This window comes from Zosterops lateralis (assembly GCF_965231275.1).
Source record: "Zosterops lateralis genome assembly, chromosome: 12".
Lineage (NCBI taxonomy): Eukaryota > Metazoa > Chordata > Aves > Passeriformes > Zosteropidae > Zosterops > Zosterops lateralis.
In genome coordinates, this window is record NC_139772.1 from 5,124,693 (window position 1) to 5,145,944 (window position 21,252).

The 21,252-nt window shown below is 39.9% G+C and overlaps 1 protein-coding gene across 1 annotated transcript in view; it reads right to left on the bottom strand.

Moving 5' to 3' along the window:
* CDYL2 (chromodomain Y like 2) overlaps positions 1–21,252 on the bottom strand; it is a 57,449-nt gene that overhangs the window by 20,615 nt on the left and 15,582 nt on the right. Inside the window, exon 2 of the mRNA XM_083870196.1 lies at positions 6,795–7,389. Within this exon, the coding sequence (XP_083726322.1) occupies positions 6,795–7,389 (595 nt within the window). The remainder of the gene's footprint in view (positions 1–6,794; positions 7,390–21,252) is intronic.

A 21,252-nucleotide genomic window follows, 5' to 3' on the forward strand; every position in this document is an offset into this window, starting at 1 on the left:
TGGCACGTTTCTTCTTTTTCCTAAGGTTTTTTTTTTGACACGTATTCTTACAAACAGAAATCAACTTGTGAAATTACTAATAGAACACTAACGTCATTGGGAATAATGTACTGAAACTAATTAACTCTTTGACTGAGGCAGGCTATTAAATATTGCATTTTTATCTATTCAATGCTTAACCAGCAATAAGCTACTGAATTGTGGTGATTTCAAACTCCCAAAAAAGTGTAAAGTATTTACAAAATCAGAGGCACAAATCCCAATTGAATGGAAGGTGTGTCAGACTAACTGTACTGATTATCTCACCTAGTGGGGAAGATTATGCTACATCTATTTTAAATACAGATGGTAAGAGAATAGTAGAAGATTAATTAACTCAGATAATCCAGCTCAACAAAAAGCCTCACAGTAATTTTTTGGTCTGTTTCATTCTTCCTTATGTATTCAGTTTGTAAATGATTATATGATGTGTAAGAAACTATAGATCTTATCACAGTATTTTAACTATCTGGATGCCAGCTGAAAGAAATTTAACCAGAGGAAAGATCTAAATTAAGTATGAGAGAAATACAAATGAAAAAGTGCCATTTCCAAAAAAGGATCATTAACAGAACAATACATAGTGAGTAGCTTGTTTCCGTGTCTCCAGTGCATCCCTGTAATCTTGTTTAATCCGATAAACTGGAGAAAATGATCAGCACACTCTAAAGACAACACTGATGTGGAACCAGGCCAATTTAGCATGTCTGCTGCATGGAGGTGGTGGAGCTCCTGAAGGTTTGCTCTGGAGCCACTGGAGCCATTGGGATTGTCCCTGCAGGAGGGTCAATACTCAGCACCTGCTCAGTGCACACGAGGGGAGCAGCACCTGAGCATGTCAAGGTGAAAAATGACTGTGACAGGCAAAAAGAGATATTCAAGGTCTCAAAGCAATTTATGCTGCACACGAAACAAATTAAGGATGTCACAAATTAACTAAGGAAGTTTTAGATACATCTAAGTGTGGTTTTCTGGCTTAATAGTGAGTATTTGATGCTCAATCTAAGTACAAAAAAAACCAGAATGGGAGAAAATACTCTTTCCTTTACTGGGAGTTTAATTATTACTCTGTGTTTAATCAGCAGTAGAACTTGTGGAATACCTAAGCCAATATTTATATTTGTAAGAAGCTTCAACATGTTTTTAAGGGAACCTAAGATGTTCCCAGACCACTGCTGCATGCAGTAATCCTTTTCCAAGAATGGCAGTAAAAGATGGCAGTAAAGGATGCTATTTAAGGAGAAAATGCAAGCTTGGTTGCTTTCTGCAGTCCTTTCCCATAGTATCATCCCTAAGTGTTGTATAGAAATATGAGAGGGCTCATCCCTCCTGTTTCCTTCAGTGTTTGCTTGTGGACCTTTTCATGGATTTCTCTAATCCCCTTCTGAGCCTGTTGATGCTGTCTGTCTCCACAGCTTCCTGTGGTATGAGTTTGAGAAGTTGGGTAGCCACTACACAGAGAAGAATTTTCTTTCATCTGTGCTTTTATCTGATGTTCTGATGTTCAGTTGCAGTGAATGGTCCCTTCTGCTATCAAGGGATTTCAGGGGCAACAGTTCTGCATTTAATACATTTGAGACCTTGATGATTTTGTAAACTTTGATCATGCTGCCCCTCAGCCACCCCCTCTCCTAAATGAAGCCTCTTTTATTCCTGTTATCCTCTTCATTTTAGCTGCCCACCCCTGCATCTTCTACAGCACTCCACCACTGCGAAAGGTTCTGAGACTGGGGCTCCATTCTTTCTAATGTGTTTTTGCAGAAAACACATTAGAAATTTATATTCTAAAAAGCTGAGGCAGACAAAGAGTGGGAGAGCAAAGTGAGGAAAGATTGCACTGACCCTCAGTGCTTTGGGGGACCTGGAGCTTCACATCTCCTTCTACTGCTAGTAGTGTAGCACTCTGCCCAGTGCTAGAGGACACCTCAAGCTGCTGTTATTTTCAGATCCATCTCTTCTGATGTTCCATCAGAGCCAGTTTAATGGTGCAGTTGTGCCACACCTTCCACAGCACCCCCAGGACTGGTATGAGCAGCCACACCATGAACTGGCCTGGTGGTCTGCTCTGGCTGAAAACTCACCCTGCAAAACTGGTTAATTTTCAAACAGATGCAGTTCACCTTGTAGCCTCCAGAGTACTAAAACTGGTGCACAGGGAGGGATAGGAATAACAATCAGGGTGTCCTGGGAAGGAGAGCTGGACTGCTGCTTTTGTTAGCAGTATGCATTTATCCTGAAAGGAAGGGATGATGGAGCTGAGGCTTTAATTTTTCTAGGTGAAATAAGCCATGCTCCCTCACTCTCCCTGGTAAAGCAGCTTGGCATTCCTCAGTTTTCCCAACAGCCTTTAACTGCCTCTTTTCTGCCTTTCTTGTGGGTAATGGTTAATACTGTACATACTTCAAAGCTGTGTTCTGTTGATAATTTACTAATAATTTCAGACTTCTCCAGCTAAGGGAGCATCTGTAAGATATCTAAAAGCAATGAGTTTTTATCCCAATTGAGAGAGCAAGCATGTTTGCTTGTCTTTTGCTGCCAGTATTCTTTCAGAATAAATAAAACAGAATAAGCTAAAAAACCAAGAGGAAGCAGTGACTAAGTCACAGAGGGTATTTAAATCAAGGGCACCATGAGACTACAAAGATTTTCGTAATGGAGAAAAACAGTGGTTAGTGATACATGACAGGCAGAAATTCTTCAGCAGATGGTACAGAAAAGGAGCCATGTAGAAAAAGGAAAGAGAAAATTAAAAGAAGATGTTTTTTGGTGCTGTCAAGAAAATTGACAAAACAATCATTCTCAATTACAGTATCTGGAGAGAAACGGAAATGTGATAACAGAAGACAACAAATATCATCAGAAAGACCAGTATTGTTAGCTCCTGGGAGCATCAATGGATGTCCTTCACAGAGTTTTTCAATATTTTCCAATTTGCAGACCCTTAAATAACTGTCATTGAAGATGATTCTGCTCCCCTTATGACAGGACATGTAGAAGGTAGAAGACAGTTTTTGGTATTAAAGATCTGTCCCAACTTCCACAAGGTCCCAAGGCCTCCACTGGGATGCACTGAATATTTTGTGCACAAACCTGTAGGTACACACTCTTCCTTCTGGGGTAAAGAGTTTCCTGATGGGAGTCTGCCTAGAGGTTGAAGATGAAACACTTGTACCCAAGTGGATTTATACACAAAACCAAACAAACTGGTGGAAGTCCATTCAAGGAGTCATCAAAATCTGGTTTTCAAATAGCTGTTATTTGTTTGAACAGAACTGGCATGGACAGACAGACAAAATAGCTATTTGATTACTTCTAGTTCAAACATTGCTGTCTATATTGCTTGGTTCAATGCACTGGTGGTTAAACATTATTATAAAATGAAACAATACTGGTTCATGTTGGTGGGGTTTGGAGACCTTCAAGCATAAGCCCACACTGGTAGCAGAGCTGGGCCTATAGCTGGGTTTTCAAATTGTAGGGAATTTTTGACTTTTCCAAAACTAGGCTTCATCTCAAGACAAACCTAGACTTTCTATACATATTTTCTGTGGCAGTGAAATGAATCTGCCATTCATTTGGGTTCCATACAGGCAATCTCAAAGCTGACACAAACATTTGCTTCCTCAGATTCTGAGTGAGGCTGCCCAGGAGCCACAGCTTCTGGGAGCCAAACCAGGTCCTCCAGGCTCCCTCTTTGTTCCACATCTAGTGCCTGGGAGCCCTGCGAGCGCTGATGGAGCACGCCAGGCTTTCAACTCCCAGACTCAGTGGCAGCCTGCCTGAAACCTCTGGCATAGCTGGCTGCCTCCAAGCTAAACGTGGGAGTCCTGCCAAGCAGACTGCCACACTGCTCCTGCTCCCCAGGGACACAGCCTTAGGACCTTGGCTCAGATTTGGAGAAAGTTTTGAAACCCAAAGATGTTTGGAACAAAATTTCTGTTATTCAACAAATTGGGCATTTTTCTCTGAAACTTTCTTCATTTGAAATTTGTAAAATTTTAGCGTGATATCGATCCCAATTAAAGTGGGTTTCTGTGATAATAATGGCACACAGGGCAGGATCACACTGGCATCCTCTGTGTGAGTGTGAATACTGAGGGAGTTCAGGAAATTGTTGGACTTGGTGAAGAGTACTGCAAGTTTCTTCCACTTGACATTTCAGACCTCTGCATCAAGAAATGTGTCTTCTCTCAAGCTTGCAGGGCAATATTAAGAAAAAAACCCTAGTGATTTCATTTTGACCCTCCTTCACCAGTTTCTGTCTGCTCTTACTCAGGCAGTCTCATCTCTCCTCTTTGTAGTTTTCTCCACTCTGCATGTGCTGGGTATCACACAGCAGGACTCGAGGGATTTCTGACCTTGGCAGTGCTGCCGAGTACAGGCTTTTCAGAAAGGAACCAGGTGGAGATTGAAAGATCTCTTTACTTTTGCCTACAGAATGCAAGGGGAGCAAAATACAGAACACAGGTGATGGATTTGGAGAATGCAAAAGCTGTCATAAAGAACTGTTTGAAAGGAGCTGCAGAGATCAGCTCTTGGGCCAGGAGAGAACACCTGGCTGCTCAGGCAAAGCAGCTTTCCATTGAACCAGAGCTCTCTGCCAGGGATTATTCACTCAGGGGTGCTGGAGGCCATTCCTTAGCTCTTGTGGGGACAGAGGAAAGGCTCATTTGACCTTACAGTTCTTTGTGACCCTTTATTCATTAAACAAATGATTTTAAAATATGGGAATTAATGCATTTCAAAGATACACTTTGTACCAGAACTTCCCCACAAATAACATAAAACAAACAATTAGGAAAAAAATCATTAGAAATAGTAAAAAAACCACCAAAACTTTATACACATCTGTAATTAGATATGCAAATTTTCTTAAAGAAGCAGGTAACCTTTTAAGCATTCTTATATGAGCTCAAACTCCTCAAAATGCAAAAGCCAAAATACACTTTTAAGTGCTTTAACTTCAAATTTCATTGCAATCATCAGGAGTACTTATGCATTTAAACCTGACCATGCATTTTGCTGGTTTGGGAGTTTCTAATAGCATATTTGATGCCTGGTTTGAAAGATCCCAGTAGCTATCACATATAACCAGTAAGAATGGGCAAGATCAGTTCTCCTTCCCAAATCAAGAGCATTTGCCAGGTTGCCAGTAGGGTGGAAAATAGAAAGCAGGGTGATATAATTTATGTTGACTTCTGAAAAGTTTTTGGCAGGGCAATTCACCAGAAGCTGTTAAGGAAATGAGTACTATCATGGGCTATATAAAGCAGCTAATAAAAATAAATAATTGGAACAAATGGTTACTTTTTATCATGTCAAGTTGGCTGTCCCAAGGACCTGCAGAAGGATTAGTTTATTTAATGTATATATTAATGAACTGGGAAGAGAAATATGAGAGGAAATTTTGAAGGCAATACAAAATAAGTAGAGTGAAAACTAGGAAAGATTTTGAAGAGCTTCACTGAATCAAAAGAAAAAGGTGAATTGGCAACAGTAAAGCAGATTAAATGCATAGTGAAAGGGATCATACATAAAGCTATGTTCTAAATTAACTGTAACAAGGCAGGAAAAAAACTCCAAGAGCAACTGTGGATCACTCAATGAAAACCTTTATGCAGTGTGTAAGAGCAGAAAAAATAATTCTCCAAAGGTTCTATCATCACTGTATCAGTAAGCAGTAGGAAATCATTTGGAACAACTCCTGCTGTTTTTAAAAGGTATTAAAACCACCTCCCCACACCAATGGCACAAGAGGACACTCAAAACTCTCAGGAATCAGTAAAGCTTTCCAGGTGGTAGGAAGGCTGAAAAGGCTGAGGCTGCCTTGCTGATGGACAGGGCATCCTGCACTTCATCACTTCACAGAGGGAGAAGAGGCTATTCAATGAAAGTAATGGTCAATTTCCCCCCAGCAAAATCCCAGATCCCAAAACCTGATCCAATAAAATGTGCATCTTATTATAAACTCCTTGAAATTACTGTCACAAACCCCACTGAGGCTGTAACTTTAGTAGGATTAAAAACAAACCAAAAAGATTGGACACATATAGATAATGGGAAGCTATTTAATTTCCATTAAGCTGAATAGTTTTTCTAGAGAATATAAACCTTAGCCTTTGAGAACTAAGTCAGTCAGTAACTATGAGAATTAGAGAGAAATTTCTCCTATATCTTCTTCACTTCAAGACTGTTTGTACCTTCCTCTAAAGTCTGTCTTAAGACTTTTGATGTGTCCAGTCACTGTCGGAGACAACGACCTGGCTGTTCTGAGTGTTTCTATGACAAACACTAATACTGAGAACCTGAATCTTATTCAGCCACACTTACCAGGTCACTTTAGCAAGAGTGGTATTAATTCTAAAATAATTCTGGTTTCTCCAGACCACTGGCTTTGAGCACACCTAACTGAGTAGTGATTTGTTACGTGGTGATACACAAACCCAAAGTTGCAGCATTATCCATATCTCAGATGTCATTCCTACTCCATGCCCTGTCCTCACTTCCTGTAGGGATTTACACAGCAAAGGTACGTGACAGAGCCCACACTGCTTCGTGTCACTCTGTGGGAAAAGGAAAGAGAGAAGCCAACTGATAAAAAAAAGTGTCTAATATGTAGGGAAAGTGTGGAACTTGTTTGTGTGCTTCTCACCATATCACTAGTGTGACAACAACTTTTCCACGAGTGGGCCTTACTTGCAGCTGCTGTAATTAACACCCCCCTCCCGCACAGAGGAGTTGTTTAAACCACATACCAATTCCATTCACAACAGGGGAATTGTTACTGACTTCCAACACGCTGGGCAAGTTTTGTTCTCCTTCGTGATCATTTAAATCCACGTTTTGCTGCTGTGAGCCATTCCCAAAATGTCTAGAGTCTTTCTCATGGCTGCCATCTCCATTCTGCAGCCCATTATGTGGCTTTTTCAGTGGCATGATCTGTAACCCGCTGGGAGTAGTTCGGTAAGTCACAGTTTTAGCAGCCCTGTCATTTGCAGATCCTGGCTTTGCTGCATATCCTCGTTTCTGTTTTTGATGAGATGGATTAATTCTCTTCCTTTTGTGTGTTGATCCTTTAGACTTCCCAGATTCAGAAGGTCTATGTGATATTTTCTCCACAGACGACCCTCGGCTTTCCCGCAATAATTTTGGCCCACTGGCCTGTTTCCCATGCCTGGATCGCTTTTCTCTGGTAATGTGGAGTCTGTTGAACTCATCTATAAATTCCTCACAATGGAGAAGGTGATGTTCAGGTTCCCAGGTGTCTTCATTGCTCCCATAGCCTTTCCACCTGATGAGATATTCCCATTTGCCCTTCTTGTTCTTCCTTTTGTCTACAATCCTCTCTACCTGAAAGGAAAAGCCAAAACTGTATTAGAAAGAATTCACATGAACCAACTTGGCAGTGCCTGAGTGAAATACAGAGCCCCAGTGGTATTTTGACAGCAAGGCCACTGCCCCTTCTGAAAACACTAAAAGAGACATAAACACATCCTCAAATCTGATCTGGGCACTTGCAGTAGCTCTAATGTGAAGAAACAAGAGGGAGTCTGAGATCATTAACCAAAGCACAATTTCTTTGAAAACCTGGTTTCAAAATGAGACTATTACTGTTACATTCCTCAGCTACCTCTTGTTTCAAAGAGCCAAATAAAGCTTCTTTTGCTGCTTTGTTAGTTACTGATCATTCTGCTGAATCCACATATGTATTATGTCCCTATAAGCTTCCCCAGTCTTCTTTGAGTCTTGAAACTACCTTGAATAGGGAACTGATAACAACAAATTGGAGTATTTTACAGCAAAGATCTTGTTTGCAATAGTGTACATCCACTTTGCTGCTTCCAACTTATAAAAATCTGTATTTTTAGGAATGCAATATTTGAGTAAATACACAAAATTTTTAAGCATACAAATTAAAAAATAAAATAGCAAACAAACGGCATTAAGGCAGGATTCTTACATGGAAGGAATGAATTTTATCAGCCTGTGTTGGAGAATGTAATTGTAAAGAATATTTCTACACCAAGGGCTAATGGACTCTATTGGGACTGCCCAATGTGAATTAACAGCATCATATTGCTGTGGAACCTGGATGTTGATCAAGCTTCAAGTAGAGGGGGAATGCAGAGGAAAATCCAAACACACCACTGACAGCAAGTTGGGGTTAAACTGCACCAACTGAAATTCAGATCAAGTCATTAGGAAAAATGCTGTAATGGCAGTGGGAATTCAGTATTAGAATAATACTTGGTAATGTGGGGAAGGTAGGGACAGTTTTTAAAACAAATAGTTTTTGTTACATACGTCTGCCAGGAAAAGTCAATGCTGTAAGATCAGTTATGATAAGGAAACCTTCAAAGACTCTCCAAGGCTTTATTTTTTCATTCTTTAATTTTTAAATTTTGTTTTTAATATGTGGTTTATGAAGGATAAAGATGCCACTAATGAAAAAAAAAGTCATTATCATTAACCCAAAGCAATATTGTTAATTTAGAAGAATAAATAAATGGATAGATCATGTAACAACTTTCACTGCTCTTCAAAGAAAAAGCATCTCATGTGAAGAACAACAGTGGAATCTGTATGGAGAATTTAACCTTGAAGAAGGGCAATTGCAGCAGTGTAAGTAATTGTTCATTTTAGGTCCCTTGTTAGAGCAAACCAGTGGATTAATTCTGTCTGTTCACTGGCTGGAACTGTACATTCATAGAAATCTTGGTGGCTTCCCCAAAGGAGTCTAAATGTAATTAGCAACTAAACATTATACTTCTATCTCAGTTCATTTACATGGGAACTGTGCTAAGATATCTGTCTCTGAGTCATAGTGGACACCTTCCTCCATCTCCAGGGCTCCCACTGCAGCATCCCAAACAGCTCCTTCCTGTGCTCTGGCTTATCAAATATCTACACAGAACCACCTCAGAAACAAAGCAAGGCACCCTCTTTGCTCTGAATTTAGCACAGCCCCCTTCAGGATTGCTCAGAGAGGCAAAACAATTAACTGAAACTCAGCCTGGGCAAGTTTGAGATCATTTGTCTGAAAAGAGGGAAAAGGTTTCACAAAATAAATGAACTGGCTTTTTTTTTTTTTTTGTCCTCATGTGGGATGTGTGGCTCTCAATCGTCAAACTAATAGTAGACTTACTATGATCTTGTTCACTTTATAGAGAGCAGCTGTCCAAATTATCCTTGGCTTTAAAATACTTTCATCTTCCTATCAGGGACTAGCCAGAAAAACTGTACATTGAGCCGTGGAATTCCGTGTGGGCTGCCTGTGGATTTGTTACCTTAATTACTGCAGCTCGCTATACCAAGGAGCAAAACACATACATGGATGTCCTGGGGAAAAAATTAAATTGCTGCTAAACTTGGTAGACCACAGCTATGAGTACTGGAGAGTCTGGGTTACTGCTTTTCTGTCTGTACCAGATAAACAACACATGCATTCTCCTCCCTTTTAATTCAGGACTTTGGACTTGGAACACAAACTCCGTGTCAGGTTGGTGCTACTTGGGAGTTGCTTGTCTTTGTTTTGAGGGATTACACCAGCTTTGTTCTCCAACTTGCTTCACTTGAAGGAAGAACCTGAGAAATGATGGACAAATACCTCACCTCTTTTGGGATGACATAGAAAAACCCATCTCTCCACCCTCACCTTTTTTCACTTGTGCACGTATTTTTAACTACATAGATTTCTTATTTTTCACATTGTTGCTCAATGTAAATTGGTTTTCTGGCGGATGTTTTTTGATATGGAACACACTCAAGTATTTTGGTGATGAGGCATCCTGCATTTCAATTAGGAGGATAAAAGGAGAAAATATGAGTAATCTTTGTTCTTGGGAAATAAAATAATGGCAATGGAGAATGTGATTAACCAGTTAAACACATCATGAAGGGAGAATAAAAGTATTTATGGAATTGGGTCAAATATAATAAATAGTTTCTGAAAAAACATTCAGAAAGCAAATATATTTGGGAAAGACTAACCATTTCATTATAGCATTTTCAGAACAAAACTATCAATGTTCAAATTTAACTCACCAAAATAAAGAATAAATAAACTGAAGACAAAATGTTTTGTTTCTGGCCAACCCTTTTTTCAATTTATTGTTTTGTTGGGGAGAAAATGAAAAAAAATTTTGGTTTAATCCAAAATTAGTTTGTTTTTCTTGATTTTTTTAGTTCAACCATAATACCCACTGGCTTGACTAATGATGCATTAAAAAGTCTGAGTAGATATTTTCCTGTCCTCATTACTGCCTCATTGTTCACTGAATGCATCTGAGTGTAGCATCGAATATACTTGACCTCTCAACATGGTCCCTTTTCTATCCCAGAGCTTTAAGTTCTTCACTAATATTTATCCCCTTTAAAGTGCCACTGGGAAGTGCTTCAGTGGAGGCATAAATATCAGGGTTTTAGCCACACCTGCTACTGTCTGTCTCACTTTCCTTCTATCCACAGTCCACAATAACAACAAACATCACTATTTTGTTTTTTTTAATGATGTGTTTTTGTTTTAACAGGTAGTATGTGAAATAATAATCTCTCTCTATTTACTTAAGGTTGCACAAATCATATCAGTTTTCTTAATGAGAAATAATTCTATGACAGCTAGTGATTAATAAAAACAATACTTTAAATCCTCCCCGAGAATAAGCAATACATGTTTCTGTGAATATGCAGAAAATATCTAGGGCTTCAGTGTCTGATTTTCCATTTTTTCCCCTCAGTCTCATCTTTAATCAGAACTGAGTAATATGTTCCTGAAAGCGGCCCTGGTAGTTACAGTTGCCAAAACCACGATTTCACTGTATTTGCTTTGGAAAATTAAGGAGTTAAATTTAATAAAAGTGTAATGACTACAAACAAACTTTGCAGAGGTGTCACAGTTAAAAGATGGCTAGAAATGTGATGTGCCATCACTTCCCTGGATTCTCTCTCTCCCTGCCCCTGCTGGCTAATTCTGGATGAAATGAGGTTCTGATATGTTACCATATAAATACTTGTAAAGAGAACAAATAGAACGAGAACATGGCATCTGTGCAAATGCATTTGCAACACTTTTTAGCTTCCAAGTAGCCTTAAACCTAGCTCTATACACAGCTGCACAAACTAGGATGAAAGTAATAAATAAAAAGCCTTTAAAAATATAGTTGCATTCTATACTTCATGTGAAATAAAATAAAAAAATTAGTGAATTAAAGTACAAATATCTAGAGCTTCATAAACTTAAGTGTTTTGCTTTTATATGCAGAGTACAACAACCCCATCACCCTTCCTTCACAGAAAATGCTCTGTCAAAATCATTTAACCACACAATGCTACTGTTTGCTTATCAAAAAAATTAAATCTAGGCTAAGTTAAAAAAGGATAATTCCTATGGAATTATTTCTACAGCTGTAATTATTAAGTCAAAGCACAGCATACTCATCTCAGTTCACAGCTCTGAAGAGCATAAATAAAAATCCTTGTGCTCCCAGAAGACACCTTCTGGGAGATCAGCAAACTTCTAGAAAGGCTTGGAAGGTTGCATATCTACTTAGTGATTTCCAAAATAAATACATGTCAACTCCTCTTCTTGCCATGCACATCCATGTAAGCAATTTAAACTGTAACCAGTGGTGTTCAGATGGTCTCTGTTAGTGAACTTTTCAGAGCATCAGAGCAACTGCACGACAGACACTAGAAAAACTGCCTTTCATTACCATGATTACAGGACTTATACTGGTTCATGTGGGTTTTTTTTCATTGGAGGTCTTTGTCCCATGTTGTGCCTGAGGGTGTTGGAAGGGTATTTGAAGAAAGTGCCAAGGAAGGAAAGGCAGTAAGATTTCTGAGAGAGATAAAGGCCATCTGATTCAACATGTTTGTCTTTTAAAAATTCAGTGTTGCCCTAACTTCCACCTTTTTGTTACCTTTGCTTTGAGAAATACTGTATCTCATTAGCAGTAAACCTTTTGTTTTCTTGTCTTTGTAACTTATTTTTGTTTTTCTTGTATTTGTATTTGATTTCACAAAATCCAGTAATTGGAGCATTTGTTCCAGATGTACAAAAAATATGGCAACATATCTTCTGAAGCAGCCAGTATTCGTGTTAGAAAAATAACAGTGGAATGGCTGCTGGGACTCTTCAGAATCTGACCCACAGAGTAGGTCCAGCTATGAAACCCCCTCAGTACTAAATTTGTGTTGTTACTTGGAAAGTCAGAATGAAAGTGAAAGGTCTGGACAGTCTTAAAAACGAAAGGGAAGCCACTTCTCATCGGAATTGCTCTTAGGCAAAACATCAATTGACATCTTCCCAGGAAAACCAGTGAACACTCCATTAATCTCAAAAGACACCTTATTCAGTTACGGCTTTTTTGGGTGTTTTTTGTACAGAGAGTATTCACAAAGTATTTTTCTTCACCATATGGGCTTCATTCAGATTCAACTCAAGGCCAGGACTTTAGTTCAACACTTTTACATCCATCCCAAAGCTTAGTCAGAAGTGAAGATTTCACATTTAAAAAAATACAAAGGTTTAGCTATAATACAGCATAAACAAATATTTGAACTATTTGCTGTACTACCACTCAGTGAGTCATTGCTTTCCAAATGCTACTGGTACGACTGTCATAAAACAAACCACATGTTCTTGTGGGGTAGGTGGAAAAATATTTTCTTAGCCCTTTTACAGCAAAGTGGTAAACTTGAGCACAGAGATGTGAAAGCCTTGCATCACTCCACTTGTCTATAGGTGCTGAGGATTTGGGATTTCAGATGTTCAGAGAGGCTTTACCAGCTGAAGAGGGAGGCTTGCTGGCTCTGCAAAGGTGACACGGCAAAGAGGAGATGAGAGACAAAGAAGGAGCTACAAGGGGACACTGGTTAGTCCAAGTGGCCATTGTATTAAAGGGCTCAAAGTGGATTTTACAGTGATATCTAAGGCAGGATAATGCAATAGTTTTGCAGATATTTTCTAGGATTGAAATGACAGCTTGGTAAAAATGAAGGCTCTGGGTTGGAAAACAAGACAAATGGACAATGAGTTGTAGTTACTCCAAGATCTAGGACATGAAACAGTGTTTTTTGTGTAAAGAATCTCCAGTGGCAGTATATGTTTTGTAGTTCTTGCATACAGGGAGATATAACTATTTTTTAAATTACTGTCATGGCTTATAAATTATATTCTCCAATTTAGTACTCCTACTAAAACCACCCTCTGCTCCACCTCCAACTGGAGGCACAAAAGGCAAAGACCACAGGTTGAGATATAAACAACTTACTGGAAACAGCAACGAGATAAGAAAAATTAACAATAACACCAACAAAAGGTATAAGAAAATAAAGAATTCACACAGAAAAGCTCCCTGTAAGTAAACAATACCAGACAGCTCCCTCTGCTGCATCTTCTGGACTGGAAGAAACCCCTTCTCCCTGGAAGTGAGTCCCTTTCCCAGCCCCAGGCAGTGATGTGAGGTGCTACAGAACAACATCAGGGTACTGGCCCCTCCTGGCTACCACAAAAGAAATTAACCCTGTCCTAGCCAGAACCAGGACAACAGTAATGCATACCTGACAGAGAAGCAAATCAAAAATAGTCCCCAGTTGATGGGTCTGAATGAGAAGGAGGACAGTAATCTCTCCCTATCACTGACACAGAAGGGAGGAGAAAATCTTCTCCATGTTAAATGAGTGACTGGACAGGGATAAGGTGATACGAGAAGTAAAAATCATATTTCCACTTCATACTTTCCATCCAGACTAGAATAGGGGGCAACTGGTTTGGAACATCCATAGAGCAAAAGTAGTAATAGTCAAATTTGTGAATAATACCATGCAGGGATAGGTTTTAAAGGGGAAGGGCTAAAAATAGATGACTTTCTATAATGCAGAAGGCTGAGGGGTGATCCTTTGAGTGAAAAGCTGAAGTAGCAGTTTGTAAAGTAGTGGGATAATAAGAGAAGAAAACTCACGAAACACAAAGGTTTCTTTCAGAATTCAGGAGAATTCTTCACTTTCTTGGTTACACAAATGAAGTTAATGTGGTGGCAGAATACAGGAAAGAGCCAAAAAGAAAGGTAGAGCAGAAAAAGGAATAAAGAAACATGCTTTAGGCAACTATAATGGCGTGACAGGAGCAGAGAGTATTACAACTAAGTATCCAGGATACCAGAGCAACATCACAGAAAAATGGCACAGAAAATTTAAAAAATTATCTGTGAAGGAGTAATTGTCAAAAAGAAAGAATAATACATCATTATCCCCTCAGAAATAGCATTCAGATGAGTAGGGTCAGTAGGCCAAGTTTTGGCCTCAAAATTATTGCATTGGTTTTCAATGCAGATTTAATTTATGCTTGAGAGTTGAATTCTGCCCAGTGTAAAACCAACTTCCTACTGGTGCTTGGAGGGAACAAACCATCTTATGGACAGGAGTAAAGGCAGTTATGAAAGCTGTCATCATTCATCTGACAGATGCATCTTAAATTATCTGAGAGTGCAGCTAATGAGAAATCTGCATTTAAAATATGGGGACAGTGCTCTAAACACGGAGATGCAGGGTGTGAAAGGACATCCACTGATTCAACAGAAATGTGCTTTGGAGCAATCAGCTGGGCTCTGAGGAGGCTGTTTGCTTCCAGGGTGGGTGAAAGGCACTGACACATGTGGGCTTGTCCCAGTGTCTGCAGTGAGTCAGGCTGACCACACCACACTGCATGGCACCTCTGGCCACATGCTGCCCTCAAACTCCTCTGGCAATGCAGAGTCCCTGGGAGCTGCCATCACAGCCACTGATTGTGCTGCTGAGGAAACAACCACAGGTTACCCTCCTGCTGTCTTCAGGCCCTTCACCTCTTGAAAGCTGCCTTTGGCAACAGATGGGCACCATTCCTTCATCTCAGTGAGTGCTGTTAGCCCTGGTAATTCACTCAAGCCAAGGGTTTGATAACTGATGAGTCTTGAGTTCTTTCAGGTCATCATGATTCCTGATGATAAGGTTTCAGCCAAGTGTTGGCAGTACTTCCAGTCATAGGAGTTGCTCTAGACTGGAATCCATTACTCCTTTCAGGGAGGTCCTAAGAAACAACACTGGGGTTTCTCAGATGGCAAGGTACAGACTTGTCATCCTGCTCCAAATGCTGGCCAGATCACTCCAAGGGTTACTGGAGGATGTGCACATCTCCATCCTGCAGCTCCCTTCTGGTTCTGTTCAGAGATGGTGCAGACCCATCAAGGGTCAGGGTGAGACTGGAACTCTGATGAAGCTGAGGAACCATTTAGAAATGTCTATGCTCGAAGCAGTATTGAATATGTAAGTAGTGAATATATTACTGAGGAAATTTTCCATGTATTTGTTAGTCAGATTCCTAACTTGGCGGTTGTGTGAATACCTCAGCTGCTCCTGGTTGCATTGGCAGCAATGATGTGGCAAAGGGCTTTGTTCCATGTCCCTTCATAGAACAGGGCAATTTTACAATTATATTTTTATAAATGTAGGTTTTTCTGAGATTTATTCCCTACATTTGTCTCACTGGGACTGCGCTAGTGCATGTTCTTTCCGTGGCACTATGCCAGTCACAAACTGGAGCTGGGGAAGGCTGCAGCTGTCTGCTTATTAATTGAGGGTTAGAGCAGAGACCAATGCACGTTGGTGCTCCAATACCCAAACTGTTTTCCAGATACTTCATGAATGGAAGCTTAAATTCCCACTTTAGCATGACAAACCTCTGAGCCACATTTAATACTAAGATCCCACTTGCAAATGGTTTATGAGCTTACAAAAACGACTTTTAACTTCTAGGACTCTTATGAATTGGACAGCTAGCTAACCTGATTCTAATGAGTCAATAATAATCTTCTGCTGTCCTCACTGTCATGCCTAGCACAAACCATACATGTGGTCAAATACTGGACAGATGACCACAGAGGCTGTGGAATATCCACCCTTAGAGCTATTCAGAACTTGACAGAGCAAGACCCTGAGGAACATAAACCTCACCCTTTTGGAATATTTTTAGGGCTAATAACTAATGTGAGGTATCTAGAATAACTAATCTTGCCTCCTAGATAGCAAGAAAGTATTTCATGTTTTGAAGATTTCAAAATGATGTGCACATGTTTAATTTTATTTTAATTCCAAGGAAACAAGAAACTTTTGTGGTCGTGCAAGAAGGATTTAAACAAACTAAGTTTATTTTTAGATAATCAGAGGATTTCCCTAGAGAGAATATATTTCTCCAATTACCTCTCTGAAATGTTATTTTCATAGTTAAAAAGCACTATGTAAACCTATCCTGCTACATGGATACTAATGATCATTACTGTTATTTAGCAGCATTACAGGAGAAGCTTAGAGCAGTGAGCACTTTCCTTTAATATGTAGCGTGCCATAACGTTTGACTTGTTCTTGAATTGAAATGGTCAGAATATGTTAATCACAAAATCTAGTACAGAGTGTCTGTCAGAAAAGTGCTAAAGATTGCCTAGTGTAGCCCAAAGATAGAGATGTTAGTTTTGCTGTGCAAAAATTCATTGTTATTCTGGAAAAGACCTTGCCCTTGGCTGCTGAATGTCACATGGACTGTGCAGTACAGGGCAAAGGCAGCAGAGGCAGCACGTGTGCTCCAGGATCTTTACAGTCCTTGCCTTCCTGATTCCATTAATGCAACAATCATAAATAGTTAGTGCAGGTTTTAAAAGGCAAATTTGCACCTGTGAATTACTTCTAGAGGGAACAGCAGATATTTTATGACGTGTAAGGATAAATATTGGTTAGATGACGCTGGGGAAAAATGGATGGAATAGTCTCCAGTTTCTTTCTAAATGGCTGGAAAGTCTTCCAAAGGTGACAGTAAGGGAGAAAAAAGTGTCTGAATCACCTGTACATCTCCTACATTTTTCTGGAAATGTTCCTTACTCAGATGAGTGCTGTGAGGTGTTTAATAAATTCCTCTGATGGCCACAGAATATCAAATAAATTTATTCAAAATAATCTGAGTATCTGAAATCTTTTTACTTTTCGTTGTTTGGTGATGTACTTCCTCATTTTTTTAACCCTTCACAGTACCATACATATCAAAACAGACAGTCCTGTCCAAGTTAATCAATTAGCTGCTTCAATTTTTTGGGGTCAGAAGTGCAATTTATCTTCAATTTAAAAAATCCATTTGGCCTCAATTTCTTAAAATAGTCTTTTAAAAAATATTATTTAAAAATTAGATATTTAAGGAACAATGACATTTTCAGGCTCTCTTTACCTCAGAATCTACATTTTATGTAGATAAACCAAACCAAATTTGGTTTGTCTCGGTTTTGAGTCAATTTTCAGGAGAAAACATGTTGCCCTGATTTTTCTTGCTTTCAAGTGTTTGAACCTTCGCAGCATAATTCTCACGGAGCTTGATGTAAACTATATGTATTTTTAGAAATTATTTATGTGTTTTGCACAGTTCTTCTCTGAGAGGAGAACTTGATTGATGGTAAGAGTGACCAATGAGGTCCATGAGGTCACAATTTTTTGGCCAATCCTGGCCTTCTGTAAAAAGTGTATATAAGTTGATGGAGTCAGAAAAATAAGGAAGCTTTCCATGTCTGACTTGCTGCTGCCTGCTGTCCTCTGTGTGGGTCCACACCCACATCACAATCGGTGTCCCCTCCGTGTGAGGTGGACACAAAAACGCCCTGGAATGAGTGTTTCCTCTAAGGAGAAAAGGGCTTCAATAACTCCCTTTTCTTCTGTCAATGAGAGGAATAGATACCAGGGGGTAAAAGTGAAAAAACCCCAGTTTATTAAAAAAAATAAAAATTGAATAAATTCTAGATATCGAAATCATGGAACCTTATCCCTTTCGGAAACCCAGCGACCTTCCCCTGGGGTGCAGTTCCGGGCACAGCCAGCAGGGGCGCCGGGGGCTCCTGGCCGGTCAGGGGGTGCACTGATTCCCCCATGGCTGCAGGGGGCGCTGTGGCGCGAGTCCCCCCCATGGTAACGGCGGGCACAGCAGGCGGGATGGGATGGAGAAGGGGCTTCTGTTGGGAAAGGTGGGACAGGAAAGGCTTGTGGATATGATTGTGAGAAATACTGGAGATGTAAAACCTGTGAGTGAAATAGAAATGAAGGGCAGCTTTGAGATGTGATCATGGCAGGCAGGAAGATGGTGATGAGCTGGAGTTAAGTTGAAGGACAGAAAACAAAAGGACTCAAGAATGTAGCCCCTCTCCACCCTGCCAAGGCATCAGGGAAAAGGTAGATAAGAAAAATAGTCTTTAGAGTTCAGAATATAGGATGATATGGTAATATAGCAGTTCTCATAGGCTGCATGCAAAGTTTGTAGGTTTTGTATCTCACGCTGGTTGGTCACTGTAAATTAGAATATTCAACACAAAAGGAGATAGAATGTATTGTAACAAGGTTCTCGCTTTCTCTCTCTTACTGCTCTGACCCCTGCACTCTTCTTACCTCTCTTACCCCTCCTAGCTCTCTTAGGTCTTTTACCTCCCTTACCTCATACCCTCTCTCTCTCTTCCTCTCTCTTTGGGGCTTCCCTTCAGCCGAGGCTGGTGGATGAAGGCCCTCTTTACCCATAACCCTTGCAATAAAACCACATGTTTCTAGAATATATCGGGTCTGCAGAGTTCCTTGTCCCTGCCGTCCATGGGTGCTCCTACAGGCTTCCTTTACAAACCCACCGGGGCAGCCGGTCCCGGTGCCTCCTCTGGATAGTGAGAGGAGCTGTAGCAGGAAACCCCAAAAGCAGCTGGAACAGCAGGTCAGGCTCACCTGCGGCAGCAAGCACGAGGCAGCTGAAGCTCTGCAGCTGCAGTTGGACCATGGGACCTCCCAAACAGCTCCAGCGCAGCACAAACCCTGGAGCAGCTGTAGGGGCACGGCAGGGACTGGGCAGCAGCAGCCCCCTGGCTCCCAGACACGGCAGAGAGACCCCCTGGGATTTCTCACCAGCTCTGGCTCTCCCTGGGTCTGGGCTGTGCAGAGCAAGGGGCCAGCACACGGTGGGAAATGAGGATATTCCCAGTCCTGGCAGGCACGTGCTGGCTCTGGGCTTCCCAACAGCAAAAAAAGCCGAACTGGCCAACTCAGTCATGGTGCTGAAGCAAAAATAAAACCAAAAAGAAGCAGGCAAACCCCATAGAAACAGCAGGATCCATGGTCGGAGATACCGGCTGCGTGTACCCAGTGCTGGAAGGAAGGGCTGCCTCTCACCCTGCTCCCAGATCCCTCTGGAAATCCCAGCCTGGCTCCCAAAATCGTCACAGATAGCCCCAAAGCCAGGGAGGATGGAGGCTGGGGCAGCCACCACTTTAGGAACTAACAAAACTGATCAAAACCCCCCAAAATTATATAATAAACTATACTCAAGACATGGCTCCTTCCCTTTTCTAGTCACAGACTCATAAGTCAGCATCATTAAATCTAATTATGTAAGTAATTGTGGGCATTGTTCAATGAAGGGCATCCAGTGATAATCTAAATATACTGTGTGTACAGTGAAAAAATGTACAATTCTAAAGGATTAGACTCTGAAATCACTTGTTATTTCAAACAGCATTAAGTACTGGAAGTTTCTGCTCCATCAGAGTGATCTACACTTTACAGTTTATTCACACACTAGAACTCATTCCCCAACAGTTGGTCACCATGCCTTTCTTCAGCTATAGGTTCTTAACCACTGTTTAACATAAAAAGCTAATAATATCCTGTTCACCAAATGTTCTGAAAATAATGGTGAGAGACCCTGCATATTTGAGCTTGAGGTTTCTAGCATTTTAGGTGTTTAGTGTGACAAAACTATTAAAATAATAGTGACCTTCTGGAGTAAATGACATATGATATCACAACATTTTTTTCAATGTCACCAAAGTTTTCCTTTTTTGACAAATATTTATTCTATGGCTATAAAACTTTGGGGATATAGTGTCTTGATAACACTAAAAACCCAAAGAAACATAGATTAAAACTCAAATACAGACCTAGAGTAAATTTTGCATACCAGGTCACCAAAGAGCCACTCTGTTAAGAGGAATTCATGTTCCTTTTCAGTATGAGGGCCCAGATTTGCTTATTTATGTGTTACAACATTACTTACAGGCTCACAGTTACAGATTTGAATGCCAAAAAGACAATTATACCCACTGAACCCATCCTGGGTTGCACAGGAACGTTCTTCATCCATGTTCTGCATGAAGTCCTAAATTCTGATTTACTTAAACCACATTATTACAAAGTCATCATGTCTTAATTTGACATGATTCACAGAAAGTACACCATTGCTGGTAGAGAATCAAAGTCCCATAAACAGAATGCTATAACCTTAATGTTAAAAAGTGTTTCTCAACTCTAATTTTGAAGGGTAAACTTCCAGCCACTGGTACTTTTTATATCTCTTGGTTAATTTAATTTTCCAAACATTAAATCCTGCAAAGTGGTTTGCAACTTACTGAACAGATGGTCTCCATGTTTCTTTACATTTTGTAAAATTTAGGAGCTAATGTGATGGCTCTGTCTAAAATTTTGTAGCTGCTTTAGAGTTATATTCTAAAACTTCATCCTAAATGTTAGAGTTCATCAACTTGTGTTTAAAGTTCAAATTCATGTTATTTTTTATATTATTGGGACAGAGCACTTTTATAAAGTGCGGGACTATGATAACTGCATTCACCAGATCAATGTAAGTAACTTCTTTTCTTAGTTTTATTGCTTAGAAAAACAATGAACCTCCACTTAAAATGGCACAATTTTGACTAAAAAAATAGGAAAAATTAAAAGCAAGGAAGATGTGCTTAGTTCTGTGCCCCAGTTTTATTTCTGGTATGCAAAAAGTTTATTACTTATTGTCTTAAATCTGTACCCAGTCACATGGCCAAAGAGATGCTTTCACTGTGCTATGGTGGATCACTGCAAACAACTACATAATTACCTACATCTGTCTACAAACTGCATTACATCTGCAGAGATCTGTATGTACCCTGCTGGAAACAGGACAACAGCCCTGTTCATTTGCAAAAAGTTCAAGTGCTAAATATGTATTTGAATTAATTTACAGTCATAATCCTACCCAAGTACAAAAGCTTAAAAGTAAGTCATCTATGAAAGATGCAGATCTATAAAAAATTAGCAATTTTTACCTTAAAAATTTTTTTACAATGCTTGGGTTTTTAAAAACTTTATGCCATGAATTCAAAAATACCAATTAAACAAATTGAA